Below are 14,720 nucleotides of genomic sequence, written 5' to 3' on the forward strand. Positions count from 1 at the left end.
TCGCTTGATTTCTTCCCTAGCCTTGAGCTAGTTGTAAGTGCTTCTAATCACTCCCTTGTTCATGTTTGAAGTGGTTAATAAGAAGTTTAACGGATGAAAACCATGAACATGTGAAAACAAAAATTAAAGTCTTGTGAAAATGATGAACATGGTGATTAATGAGTAAATATTAGTGTAAAACTCATAAATCTTGTTTTGTTATGACTATTTTATGTTGTTTGATGCTAGTAGTAGAACGGATCGTCATCTAACCGGGCTAGGTCATGTTCATGAGACATGAACTAGTGTTATGTTAAGTGTGAAAATAATTAGATGATGAACTCTACTACTTATGAACATGAACTTGTGTAAAAGTGATTTTTCTTGTAAAATGTAGTTCTAAACTAGTAGATCTAAAGATCTACAAGTGGTATTTTCGAAGAACCAAGTGTAAGATGAAATCATGTTTGAAAGCCGGATCTTACATAAACTAAAGGTGTTTTTGTGAACAAACAAGTGTGTAGACACTTGTGTAACAAAGGGGTTTTAACAAAGTAATATTTTTGTAATATTTGACTAAGAAGTTGTAAAGATGCATCTTCCAAAAAAAATAAGATTTCCAAGAAACTGATTTTATTTATGAAGGTAGAAAGATCTACTAAAAATGTTGGAAGCTTACTACACACATTTACTCAACTTACAAGTTCATGTGATTACGATTTATGTATATTTTTGACTAGTTTGATGTCATGATATTGAATATTGATGATTGAAAATTGATTGATTGAGTTGTTAAAAGAAAATGATACGCTTGTAAGCGTGGCCACCTCCAATTACAGGGGAAACTCTGGCGAAATTTTTCCAGAAATATAACACTTGGAAAATATTTTTACAACAAGTGTTATTATTATATTGTTAACTTGTTTTTCCAAATAAAATTTGCCATGATTTTTAGTACAAAAATACCAAATACCGGAGGTGGATATTCATAAATAAAACTTGTTAAATATATGATTAGAATATATATATTTACTAATAAATCGCTTGTGTGATTACGTGATTTTTTGGGGAACTAGGTATATATTATTTTTAGGGTAAAAATAATATGACTTGGAGATACTCGTAAGGAGTAAAAAATACAAAAAAATACACATACAACCTATTTAGACAAAATACATAATTCGGGTGCAAAGTGTGCAAAATACAGTACACTTATATTTATTTTTGAGAAAATAATATAAGTAAGATACATAGTTAAAAATATAAAATATTTTTAACACAACAATATATACACAGAAGATAGTGACTTGTGCTTGTACGATACAAGTCTAGTGACTAACGATAATAAAACACGTTTAGGTCACAACGCATTATAAGCAAAACCGGTGAAGTTTACGACGCAAGGAACGCAAAGTTGTGAGTTCATGCTCCCCCTTTTCTCTTAACTGTTTTCAGTTTTATAACTTCGGGGGTGAAATACATGTTACAAAATGTTACTATATTTACAAATGGTATGATAACAAGAAGCACACTTGGTGAGAACGAGTACCAAGTGTGAAGAGATATAAGAATACAAGAAACGCACTTGGTGAGAACGAGTACCAAGTATGATGCGTTATGAGAAATGATACTAGAAATCGTGTCACGAATAGGGTACCATAAGCACCATTAATCGTGTACATACTAAGACTACAGAACAAAAGGTTAGATCTAATGGGTTCCATGGCAGCCCCACTCTTGGTGACAACTAGAACCAAGTAGTGTTTTTGTGTCTCAGTCGTGAATCGACTACAGAAAAATGCCTATGGTTTGGTGACTTCCTATGTCATGTCACATGTTAATGGCTTTGCAATCCATTAACACTTGATACACATAGAAATACTTGACTTATACATGAATACATGTTTTAAACAAAATACGTACCATGTTACTCATACATAGTATACAAACGTTCGATACAAAAACTGCATGAATTCACACTAACATTATGTTGACGTTTTTCCAAAACTCACATGTATTTCAGGTAACTAGGATGAATATGCGCGCGGTCTTACTTATGCTCGTGGATGTTGCTATGTTTTTCGTTAAATAATGTTGTAACGTTTAAGACAATATGCTCTCACGGGTTGTAAACACTTGACTTATGTTTTCAGTAATGTAATGTTTGAAGTTATTTTTGAGCATATAGTATGTTTACCTTTCGTATGCAATGAGAACCTTTCATGATCACACCTCGTGCTTCCGCCGCAGAAAGGGGTGTGACAAAATCTTGGAGATCGTATGCATTCAGATTATATGCAGTATCCATTTTAATCTCTTCAACACTACCATCTGATCTGATCTGATCTGATCAAAGTCAATACTTGGGTTTTTGAGCATGACTTCCACTTTACTATTTTTGGATCAGTTGGTTTTCTTGGGTAAAGAATTATTGAAGATGAGTTTGGTGATTATGGTCTGCTAACTAAATTTGCAATTGATTCAGACAAATCAGATGATGAGAGAAGGTTTTTCGGAGTACCGGTTTCTAGAGACAGGGCAACAGTTGTAGGATAGACTGGGTTTTGAAGAACATTTGAATGTTCAGCACTAACTTCTTCCAGCTTGTTGTAGGTCTCAACAATCTCTAGTTTAGACCATCTGGCAATGGATCTAACTGGACCATAACCAGCAGCCACAAGCTCTGCTCTCATTCTTTAAAACTTCAATACCTCATCTGAATCCACTGTTTTGACTTTCTTCCATTTAGGTGGAGTTGGCTTTACCAGAGGTTCATTGTTCATTTTTGTGATTCTATCGATATGGGTTTTTCTCTTACGTGTGGAGATGATTTCTGGTGAAGGAGAATGTTTTGGTAGTGAAGATGAATGTATGGGAAATCTTTGTGACGTTGGAGATGGTTGGATTGTGGTTGGTGTAGTGAAAATTATCATGGCAGATGTTTGACAAACTTCTGCTGAAACAACTGGTGTCTCAGCAGTTGTTTGATAAACATCTGCTGATAGTTTTGTGTTCTCAGCATCTATTGACAAAATGGGTGATGATGGTGTGGAAGGTATTTTCTCCTTCTTTTGTGGTGGTTTATTTTGGAGAAGGGTGGGATTTAGGTTGAGCAGGGGATACAATTTCTGTAGGATTAGCTTTTGAATCTGGTGGCAACTTTCTCAGTGAATCTTTCTCCCCCTTTTGGCATCATTATCATCATCATCTTCTTTCTCAAAGATTGATGTAGAGGTGGAGCCAGTAAGTGTTAACGGATGTTCCTTAATGTTCATAATGTCTGCTTGTGTATATTTATACCTGGCATCAACCAAATTTATGATAAATTCCAAACTGAAATTGTGGTTACTTCCAGCCAAATTCCCCTGAGCTTGAAGGATGGGTTGCATAGAATTCCAAAGCTCATTCGAATTTCCTGTCTGGTAGGTTGACTTTTAAAAAGCTCTATCATCTGCTTAATCAATTCTTTCGTTTCAGCAACATCTGTTTCAATGGTAGACACTCTAACCGTTAAATCCTTATAAGTTAATTCATCACCTACTTTAATAGGATCATCTGAATTCCCACCTGTAGTGGTTGTATTTTTTTTGATAATAGGAGAAGTCTCCATATCATCAGAAAACAGATGCCACTTTTTCTTGGTTCTAGGGACTTCCCACAGAAGCAGAGATTACAGTTGTAACCACATCAATGGTTGACTTCAAGGGAGTCTTAATGATGTAACCACTGTCCAACTGATCACCAATGGGTTCAACAGTTGTAGTGGCTGCTCCACTTGAACTACCACCAAGAGTTTCGTAATACTCAACGGGGATAACCTCCTCAACTGTTTGTAGGATAGCAGATTGAATTGGTTCAGACACAGTCATTTGTTGCGATCTACTCTCAGTAATGTGTGCATTAGAGGAACTGTTTTCTTTCTGAAATTCAATTGCTTCAAACAGAGGTAATATTGTTGATGGAACTTGAGTCGAGGGTTGTGGTGTAGAAACTGTGATTGCCCAGGGAGAGGGAATTTTGAACATACTTTCATATGAAAGTTCTACTTCATGTTGTGGTGTCCCTGTGATTACAACATGATCCTATTGTGAGGACACATGAGGAGTTTGGATGGGTTGAGATCTTTCCAACAACTGTGAGGAAGTAGCAACTATGGTTTCAAGTGACATTTGTGTTGTCACTGCATTAACCTCTGGGATCTCATCTTCCAGAGGAACCTTTTTATTTTGTTTGGTTTTGGTGGGCTTTTCGGATGTGACAACTTTTTTTTTTTTGCGTTTTCCTGGTGTGTGTTTCACAACACCGGTTGTGGTGTCATGAGCACCAGGAGCAGTTCGCTCAACAACAAAAGTTTGAGCAACTGATGCGGACGCATCTAAAATAGGCTCATCCCCCCTTTGTTTCCGTTGTTGAAACTTTTGACTCTTTATCCATAAGTTTAGTAAATGTTTTACTTGTAAGACTATTTATTTGAAAAGCTACACCTGTTCAAAATCTGTTTGTGACACTTGTTTTCGTAGGTAGTAGCTTAGAAGTCTTGGATACAACAGAAAAGCATTACTAGGAACACCTTTTTTCAAATTTTTCACATTTTTCACATTATTCAACAAATCAGAAAATAGTGCTTGTGATAAATTGTAATCAGATTTTGTTAAAATAGCATAACCTAAATACTGAATGTTCAAAGGTATCTCATTAAATGCGGTGGTCTTGGCTGAGAGACAAGTTAAAAGAGTATGAAACAAAAATTTCATTGGCGGAGGGAAGTTTGGTTTGTAGATAGTAACTTCCTTTAATTGTGCATCATACCCTCTTTTAATGAACTTTGTATGAAGTTCAAGTTTTTCAAAGTTGGTCTTACCTCCCAAGTCGTCCAATGCAAATGTAGTGGAAATTGTAAAGGGATAAATTCGTACCATACTTTCCCCGACCTTAGATGTGATGGCAACTGGATTATTATCTCCAGACTCTATTTCAGCACTAAACCAAAATCGTCGGAGTGTTTCTGTATGAACGGGAGCATCAGCAGTAAGAATTGATTTGTATTCTGATGACCTTAAAAGGTCAATTATTGAGTGATAGCTGGTATTTTTGCTGGTTTTCTCGAATATGGGGAGGTAGTTGTGAGGGTTTTTGATGTTCAGACATGATCGGAGAAGAATGTGATTTGGGGATGAAACAGGGTTTAAGTTGGAGGGTTTTCAATATGTTGGAAACTGTTTTTTAGAATTTCGAATTCAAGACGGCAGTGGAAGAACCTCGATTTAGGGATGAAACACCTTTTATATAGAGAGAAGAAGTGAATGCTGACGTGGCAGTAGTTACAAATATTTGATGGCTAAGATCTGTCCACGTCAGAACCTCTCTTGCGACAACCGATGACAGTTGTTTGGAAACCTTTGTTGGTCGTTGGGAACAGTGTGAGTCAAACAGTCATTAGATAAGCAAAAGTTATGAGAATAAATGATAACTTTCAGCAGTTGTTTTATTTTTAGCTAACATCTGTCTACGTCAGAACGTTTGTTGTCATAATGGATGACAGTCAGCAGTATAGTAAATCAACAGTCATTAGGATAAACAAAAATTATGAAAACAGATGGTACCGCTTAGCAGTGGATGTATTTTTAGGCAAGCAGAAGTTTAAAAAGCAGTTGTTTTCAATCAGTGTAACTTAACAATCATAAGTCTAACATCTGTTATTAGCCCAACCACTGTTAGTATCAGATCCTCTGTTAAGCATTTTAAGATTGATTATTATATGTTGTTCATTAACATCTGTCGACCCATAGAAGACCTTTGCATCTTCAGACATTTATTCATCAGCAGATGCTCTCTTTTGTCAGACTTTAGCTACAACACACCTTTTATAACAGAAAAATATACCGTAAATTCTTCCAAAAAAACTCTTATTGATAAACAAAATTATATAGTAATAATAATACTTATAGCAGACCTTATATAATAATACTTATTCATCATTAGCCCAACCACTGTTAGTATAAAATCCTCTGTTAAGCTTTTTAAGATTGAATATCATTAGTTGTTCATTAATATCTGTTGACCCATAACAGACCTTTGCATCTTCAGACATTTATTCATCAACAGATGCTCTCTTTTCTTAGACTTTAGTTACAACACACCTTTTATAACACCAAAACGTACGGTAAATTCTTCCAAAAAACTGTTATTGATAAACAAAATTATATAATAATACTTAGGAATGACTGAAATAATTAAAATGAAGATGCGACAACAAAGATTAATTAATACTATTAAAATTTATTCATTTAGTCAATAGTGGTAAATCAACAATTGTTAGCATACACAGTTGTCTCATCATCAGCAGATGTTCTCTTTTACCAAACTTTAACTACAACAGACCTTTTACAACTCCAAATATTGACTCTCTGTAATTTGCAGGAGCACAGATTCTTCAAAAAACCTCTATCAATGATCAAATTCTGAACATTTGTTTTATCTTTGCACTCATCTGTTCACCATCAAACCAACCCTTGATACTATTAAACCTTTGTTGACTTACCAAACAGTTATTCAGACACAATTCAACATCAACATAATCTGTTCACCATCAAACCAACCCTTGATACTATTAAACCTCTGTTGACTTTCCAAACAGATGTTCAGACACAATTCAACATCAACATTATCTGTTCACCATCAAACCAACCCTTGATACTATTAAGCTTCTGTTGACTTAACAAACATCTGTTCACCATCAAACCAACCCTTGATACTATTAAACTTATGTTGACTTATCAAACAGATGTTCAGACATAATTGAATATTAACATAATCTAAATCAAACTCAAACACTAAATAAGTAAAACTAAAACGCAACATAGATTCATAAGATTAGAATTTATTCATTCATTCATGACATTAAAAGTCCAATAATTACATAACATACTGAACAACATTAAAGTTCAAATCTAACAATAACAACAAGAATTAAGAAACTTTAGCTTCAACTCCATCGATTGCTGAACCTCTCGATGTATGTCCTTCAGCATCGCCATGAACTCCACGTCTCTATCACCACACTCTATATTACTGACAACACAAAGCTCACGAATGGAAGTTGAAGGCATCCGTATAAGATTTCTGGAAACCTGCTCTCTCGTGAATAGACCAACTTGCAATCCATCAAAACATCTCTTTAGCTCTTGAAGACTAGGCCTATCTTCATACACATGTTCCTCGATTTGCCTGACAAAACGCTGCTTTAAATCATCCGATTTTACAGAAGTGAATGACGCCATTTGAATAAACTATATTACTCGACTTCCCTGAAAGTATGATATCTTCGTAGGAAAACGTGATGAAAAACACGTGACGTGACTATGAGTTTATATACAGAAATATCTAACAGTGAAAACGTGTAGATTTAATATAAACATATTAATGTATAACTCAAAACAACAGTCTTTTAATGCAAAAACCTTTTCAAACCCCAACTTTTATGGGAAAACTGTAAAATTAAATACCAAGAAACCCAAGGGACACAATTTTGAAGTTCAAAGAACAAAAGCAGATTATCACAATTACAATTAACCTCTTTATTTACCATGTAGACGCATTTTTAAACTCTATAAAAGACTGATGATTACTTTTGATTCAAAACATCAACAAATTGTCCTACAAATCAATTTCTGTAAAAAATCATTCCAAATCAGAAAAGCCAACAAAAAATCTACATGGCAATCTTCAGCTTCTACCACTGGTCAGACACCAGCGATGTTAAAACACATTTCTCGATGTGGTCACTCAAAGAACAAGGAGCAGACGAAGAACTAAACAGGAAAGTCGACATAATCTATGACACTAATTACAACAAAACCTGGAACAGCATAGCATTGCTCGATGAAGTCCTCCACTCTCCTCCATCAGAGTTCCAGAAGAATGCAGAAAAGTTTCTGACACAACTTCTAAAATAGGATCAGAAAATATGCAACAAGCTAACTGACCTGAAATTCAAAAGAGAGTATGAAATCCCACATGGAGCAAGGCCAGAGTCTACGAAATCCTAGCAAGTGTTAACTCTAGCGTGTAATACTTTATAAATATTTCATTAAATTTATATTTTTCTATGTAGTAGTTCAATTTAATAACATCAACATGCATCTTAACATATTCTAAAATGTCAGTGTCAATAAAAACTCTCAACATCGTCAACAGTTAATCAAAATAAGAAACAAACCTAAAATGTAAAAATGTTTCTCAACTGTTGTAGCACACATCTGCCTTTTCATGATATTGCACGAATCTATACTTTCTATAAAAGGAGAAAATCTTACTGACTCAAGAAAACCTGACTTTCGATTTAACGAAAATCAAACAATGCAACTCTCCCATCAAAGAAGGTAGCACATGCAACTTTTCATGATGTTGCAACAATGATACTGCAACATCGATATTCAAAGGTTGATGTGTGATGGGAAGCTTCATTGAAACGATGATGTTGGAACAATGATACTGGAACGATAACATGTAAACAGAATCAACAAAAATTCTAAGAAAGAAGTGTAATCGGAGATTAGCAGTTGAATCACAGGAAAGATGCATTTGAGAGAGAGAGAGAGATACGCTCGCATATATGCGCGAGAGAGATTTGAATGTGGAGCCAGATAATTATATCTTATTTATAGGATTAGAATATATGGTTTGACTTTTGAATTTCGAATCTGGAGCCATGTTTAAATTTTGAATCTGGAGCCATGATTTTCAATTTGGGCAGACGTTAAGGCAGAGGTTTGAATTTTATATAGATTTTGAATTTAAGGCAGAGGTTTGCCCTTTTGTATATGTGGGCAGACCTATGAAAAGCTGAATGTGGGCCAACTTTGAAATTTGAAGTCTTATAATATCAAGGTTTATGATGTGAAAATGACATAAGAAAAGCCTTGTTGGACAGCCTCTCCTGCTGACACATCAGCTATTCTTATGTCATTGGGATTTCTCCTTTTATAGAAAGTATAGATAGTCATGAACTTGATTAACTAAAATGTGGAACAAGTGTGTCCTTATATAGGCCCTGATACTCAATAACACTACGAAAAGTGTTTCTGGGCCACGAACAGTATCCAAGCCCACGAAGACTAGAGATCTTCGTGGACATCATCAAGGAACCCTTTAAAGGCCATGAACCATGAGGGTTCGTGGTGAACCATCCTTACAACAGTGCTTATTGTTCGTGAACAGTGATTCCCACGAAGACTAAGACTCTTCGTGGGGAACCTTATAAAGGATAGTAACTTGTAACTCATAACAGTAGAGATCCAAACACTAACTAATACTTAACAGTTGCACATTATGAAAACTGTTTTACATTACAACCAAAAGAAATGTCGTGCTAAGTCAATATAGGAGGATATCTTGACTTGGCTGACTCGACCAAAACTATACAAGACCATAAATAAAGACCGTACACATTACAACGACGTAAGAACAAGCTAGACACAAAACTGCACCAACAATATATAGTGAGTTTTTGGGCATTTAGATTGAATCTGTGAATAAAGGTTTTCACCTAGGATCTGAGAAGGGGTACCCAAGAAAAGACGATTTAGTTATCTCTACATGCTTGCATCTGGGTTTGATATTTTTTAGCATATCCAAATTTTTTTCTTTAGCTGACCTCTAAAATCTAGTTGCATTTGTTTGCGGTTTGTGCATTTCAACCTTGAGAAACAAAAATTGCAAACAATTTTGTTTATATAAATTAATACCAAAGTCAATTTTTTCTCTAATGAAAAGGCCTCAGGTCTTTAATTCGTTTTGGGCTTCCGGAATGTTGAGCAGGCCCTGCTGCTGACATAGCATCTACCCTAATTTTTTAAGTCCTAATTGTGGTAATTTGCTTAATAGTAATACCATGGGCATATTTAATAGTAGTCTAGTGGTGGTGATTGTGGTTTTATTTGGGTTATTTATTTTATATAGAAGAGAATTTTGACACCTGCTAGAGCCTTCACATCACTCTCTTTATTTACTGCACTACTTTTTCAACTCTTCATGCTTATTCTTGTTTTCATTTTAAGCTTTATATATGTTTTTTAAGCTCATTTATACGTTCTGAATGTTAATGTGTCCTCGAAATATCTAGAAGACATGCTTTTAGTTGAGAAGCAGCCTCTTCTTCCAAATCCACTTCTTGAATCTGGACTTCTTGCTATCTCATTTATGAATGGATTCTTTTCAAGGGATTCAAAGGTCTTTTATTTTTTTTATTCTCGTTGATGTTTTCTTCAAGAAGTGGATTTTGAAGAAACTATTGGGTGTTGGCAGTACTAAACCTGAAAACAACTACTTGTTATTTTCTTGATTCCTTACGGTCTAGAAGTGTGGATGAGCAGTTGAGGCAAATTATTGATACGTAAGTAATACAAATTATAATAATGGATGATAAAGAAGTTGGAGTATACTTTGATCTAATTTTGATTTTTTTTATGGCAATGTCCGTGTATGCTTAACGAAGTGGTGCCAACATAAGGGTTAAACTTATCTGGATTAACGTTAGGGTAAGCATTTAATCCCTTATTTAAATTGTGGTTATAATGATATTGTATATATTGAAACCCCTCAGTTTAAACTTAAATCGCAATCGCTTCACATTTCTTGATATCTTTTAATTGTGTAGTGTCCACGTCAGCGAGGAGGTACTGAATGCGGCTATTATGTGATGAAGTTCATGAAGGAGATAGCTTATGAAGGAGTTGAAATACTTGACAATGATAATGTAAGTTTAGGTATATTTTAGTCTGTACATTAGACAAAAATTCATATATCTAAACAATTCTTAAATTCATATATTACTATTAAATCATGATTTTAAGATTTATTTTATTTAACTATTGTCTGAGGTTTGGAAATGAGTATAGGAATACTCGGCTGCAGATATGGATGATATTCGCGAAGATTGGTCGACTTATGCGGTTACCTCTATTTTTAAATGAAAAATCGTATTTTAGGTGTTGACGATGTATTGACAAACAATTCTTTTTTTGGTTAACGTTAAAATATTTGTAGCATACTTTATGTAATAGATTGTTCCCAAGAGTGAACTGCGTGAACTGATCTGGGCCCTTGATTTTTATGATCTTGAGATTAAAGTGACTGACATGATGGTAATTATTTAGTTAATTTTTTTTCATTTAATTAAATACAAAAAAGGTATATGTGTAATTCCAATCTTAAATTGATTGCATAAATCTCTCACAAAGCAAATAATCAATTATCCTCTCAAATTGATTACATAAATCTCTCACAAATCAAATCAAGGGTTAGGAAAGATGTAACTTAATTCAATTATGAAAATAATTATTTGTTTAAATGCGATATACACATGTGTATTCTGATTTTGCCCTCTTTTTAATGCGATGTACACATGTGTATATCGTCTGTTTTTGTGATATCTCAAAATTTTTTTGTATTGAATGTTGATGTACACATGTGAATTACTGTACACATATGTACGATGCTGAGTACACATGTGTGCTGTTCTATTTATATCCAAGTACACATGTGTATACCGTTGAAATATGAAGGTTACGTGGATCTTAAAAATCAAAATTTGAATTCTGGTGATGAAATCTGAAATAAAAATAAAAATCGAAATCTAGTGATTTGTTTTTTGCTTTGATAATTATCTTATTAATAAATAAACATAATGTAGATAATGAATTTACATTAGAAAAAATGTAACTTAATTCAATTATTAAAATAATGATTTAAATCTAATTTTTTTATATAATTACAATCCTACCCTTAACAACTATTAAGGATATCAAGGGTCCATATCTGTTCACGCAGTTCACTCTTGGGAGGTTGTTCACGCTGGAACCCTATCCTATATATATATATATATATATATGTATGTATGTATGTATGTATGTATGTATGTATGTATGTATGTATGTATGTGTGTGTGCGTGTGTATATTTGTTTTATGAAAAAGATTTATTGTTTTGTTATCGTACATGTATCCAGGGCAAATTAGTAATTATATAAAAAAATTAAACAACTAAAAGCAATGACACACGTAAATGAATGTCATACATATGTGTCATAAATGCTTGTCATTAACGTATGTCATTAAAAAATGTCATAAGTGTCATAAATGTGTCATTAAAGGCGTCATAAAATGAGTGTCATGAATGTATATCATGAAAGCATATCATTATATGGGGTCTTTAAATATGTTTCATAAATGTCTGTTATAATGCTAATTTTATGACTCTTCAATCAATAACACGCTTTTGTGTGTCGTAATAACATTTTATGACGCACAATGTGCGCCAAGAAATGTGTCATAATTTCGTTTGTAGTTTTAGACGAAAATTCCAGACGACGTTTTAATAAAAAACTCACAACCCATGAAGTTTGGAATTTCCAGACATTGTCGCGTCACTCCATTGTGAGTGCTCTCAGCACCTTCTTCGTCATCCTTACCGCCATCTTAGACGGACTCCCTCCCCCTTCCTCCTCTACCCCAAACCTCATTGGCCTCCCTTTTAATATAATACACTTATATATATAATACCATTTTTCCTTTTAAAATAAATATATATGTATGTATCTAGGCATGTATTTTTACGGATGATATGGGCTCGTTTCAGTGCACAACAATCTTAAAGGCAAAAGAATCAATAAGAAAATGATACAAGGCACAATAGATATTTACGGGCACGTGTAGTTGAGTAAAGTTAACATTTCATAAATTTTTTATACATCACATTAAAAAATACTCGATTTTACGAAGATGGATGGAATTAAGACAATGAGATATCGATTTTTAAAGTTATGTGGTTGAAATTGAAGTACATTGAAAAATTGAATGGGAGCTTGTCTCACATAAGGGTGTACGGGGAGGGTTATAGAACTTGAAGTGATTTATTAAGTTCGAACGACACAAAATTATTAAACTTGTGCATGCCCGCAGTGTAGGTATATGAAACCAGAACCAATATTAATACATATGGAATACCCACGATATAGAAAGAAACCGTAAAACTTGAAGAGAACTTGAGACATGTTTGAGAGAGACGAATAATCAATGAAAATTTCCGAAATGAGAAAAACATACCCTACATTTTCTAGCATATTTTACATTTACTAATGTTTTGGCCGTTTAACCCAACTAAACATTTTTGTAAATGGGCGAAATTTGTTTTAAGGAAACCGTGTAAAACAGGTGACAATAGTTAAACTAACGTGTTGGTTTGTTTGATCATACTAGCATGAGAAAATATTTGTCGATAATGTTTTGAAGAATATTATAATTTATCTTTAATAAAATATGCATTATAACTTTTAAAACAATTATTGTACCTGGAATATATAACCAAATAATAGAGTTTATTCCATTTGCTTGTATTTCCTAAAAAGGAAGCTAAGGACAGTAAATTAAGGAAAATACTGATACAACATAAAGATTTGTTAGCCGTTATTTAACACTATTATGGCAGACAAGAAGCAAGCTCTGATGGCACTAAGCTTTAACATTAACAATGGGAAGATAAAAGCCCTTTCCTTCCTTCTCATCATGGCTTGTTTTCCATTCATGGTAGAAAACAGTGTACACCACAAACATAAAGAGTTTCAACAAGCAATCGAATCCATTTGTGAAAGGAATGGATGTAACTAACTCAATGCTCAAGCTCCCGCCATAGCTTGCAAGGACCTTAGCGACAAGAACAACATATCTATCGGCAAGAACGAAAAGAACCATCATTAGTGAGGCTTGTAGCCTTTTGTCTTTCATTAGCACTGCAGCCCTCCCAATTGCTGTAAGACCGCTAGAACCTTCTTCCAAAACCGAAACTATCAAACTTACCATCCAAACGGTAGCCATGTAAATGTAGCAAATGGGGATCGAGAGAGCGATAACTCCTAAAAACAGAAGTGCCCCCGAATTTACTGGCAAGAGGGAGGTTATAACAATAACAATTGCATAAAAAAAAGTTGTGCCCAAAGAGAGCAACCCCAAGTAAAAGCTTGTTAATAGAGATCTGTTCCAACTGTTGAAAATTTTCAAGATAAGGTCTTTTGTGCCTAACACTTTAGCAGTGTAAGCTTCATACGAAGAACAAACGGTGGCAACCAAGAAAATAAGTGTGATAATGGAAGAGATCTCAATGATACAAAGTTTAAGGAGGACTAACTCGCGTAAGGCCTTGAATGTATCAACCGCATAACTAGTTTGATCGAAATTATACAAGAGATCATGAACTATGTTTGGGTGATTAGCCAACTGCCACATGAAATAATTGGTAACAGGTGCAAGTGTATACTCCTGAAGAAAATCTACTTGGGAATATGAAAGAAACACAAGGAGTAGGATTGAAAAAAGCCGCTTCCCATTTCTGCTAGTGGTCTTGAAAGACTCCCTGATTACTCCAAAAACCCCTAAAGAAGACTCTGATTGGGGGATTAATTTGTTTTCCATTTTTGATGTTTCTGGCTCTGATGATTAAACTTGTTATATAAGTGTAGTGTTGGCCTTGTATTTATGTCATTTTCATCTGGTTTTTCTTTGTAATGAATGTTAATCGCGAAAGGGTTGTCCATCCTGAGGATATATGAAAACAAAACATTGGTTTTTTATGCCGCGCGAATGGAGCTTCCAAAGATGGGTGTTGCTTACATCCAAGCATGTTTGTATAAAAAGTGAAAACCAACTACCGAAAAACTGTATAGATAGGTTTGTTAATAATATTTATAAA

At 34.2% G+C, this 14,720-nt stretch overlaps 1 protein-coding gene across 1 annotated transcript; it reads right to left on the minus strand.

Moving 5' to 3' along the window:
- Nucleotides 1-13,486: 13,486 nt before the first annotated feature.
- Nucleotides 13,487-14,443, minus strand: LOC110875587. The gene has a single exon (XM_022123782.1). It carries the CDS (start codon nt 14,441-14,443, stop codon nt 13,487-13,489), a length of 957 nt encoding a protein of 318 aa, XP_021979474.1.
- Between the last annotated feature and the right edge of the window lie 277 nt (nt 14,444-14,720).

This window comes from Helianthus annuus, chromosome 9, assembly GCF_002127325.2.
Source record: "Helianthus annuus cultivar XRQ/B chromosome 9, HanXRQr2.0-SUNRISE, whole genome shotgun sequence".
Classification (NCBI taxonomy): domain Eukaryota; kingdom Viridiplantae; phylum Streptophyta; class Magnoliopsida; order Asterales; family Asteraceae; genus Helianthus; species Helianthus annuus.

Excerpts from the sequence above, each read along its gene's own strand:
- LOC110875587 (XM_022123782.1), bottom strand. The coding sequence starts at position 14,443 with ATGGAAAACAAATTAATCCCCCAATCAGAGTCTTCTTTAGGGGTTTTT.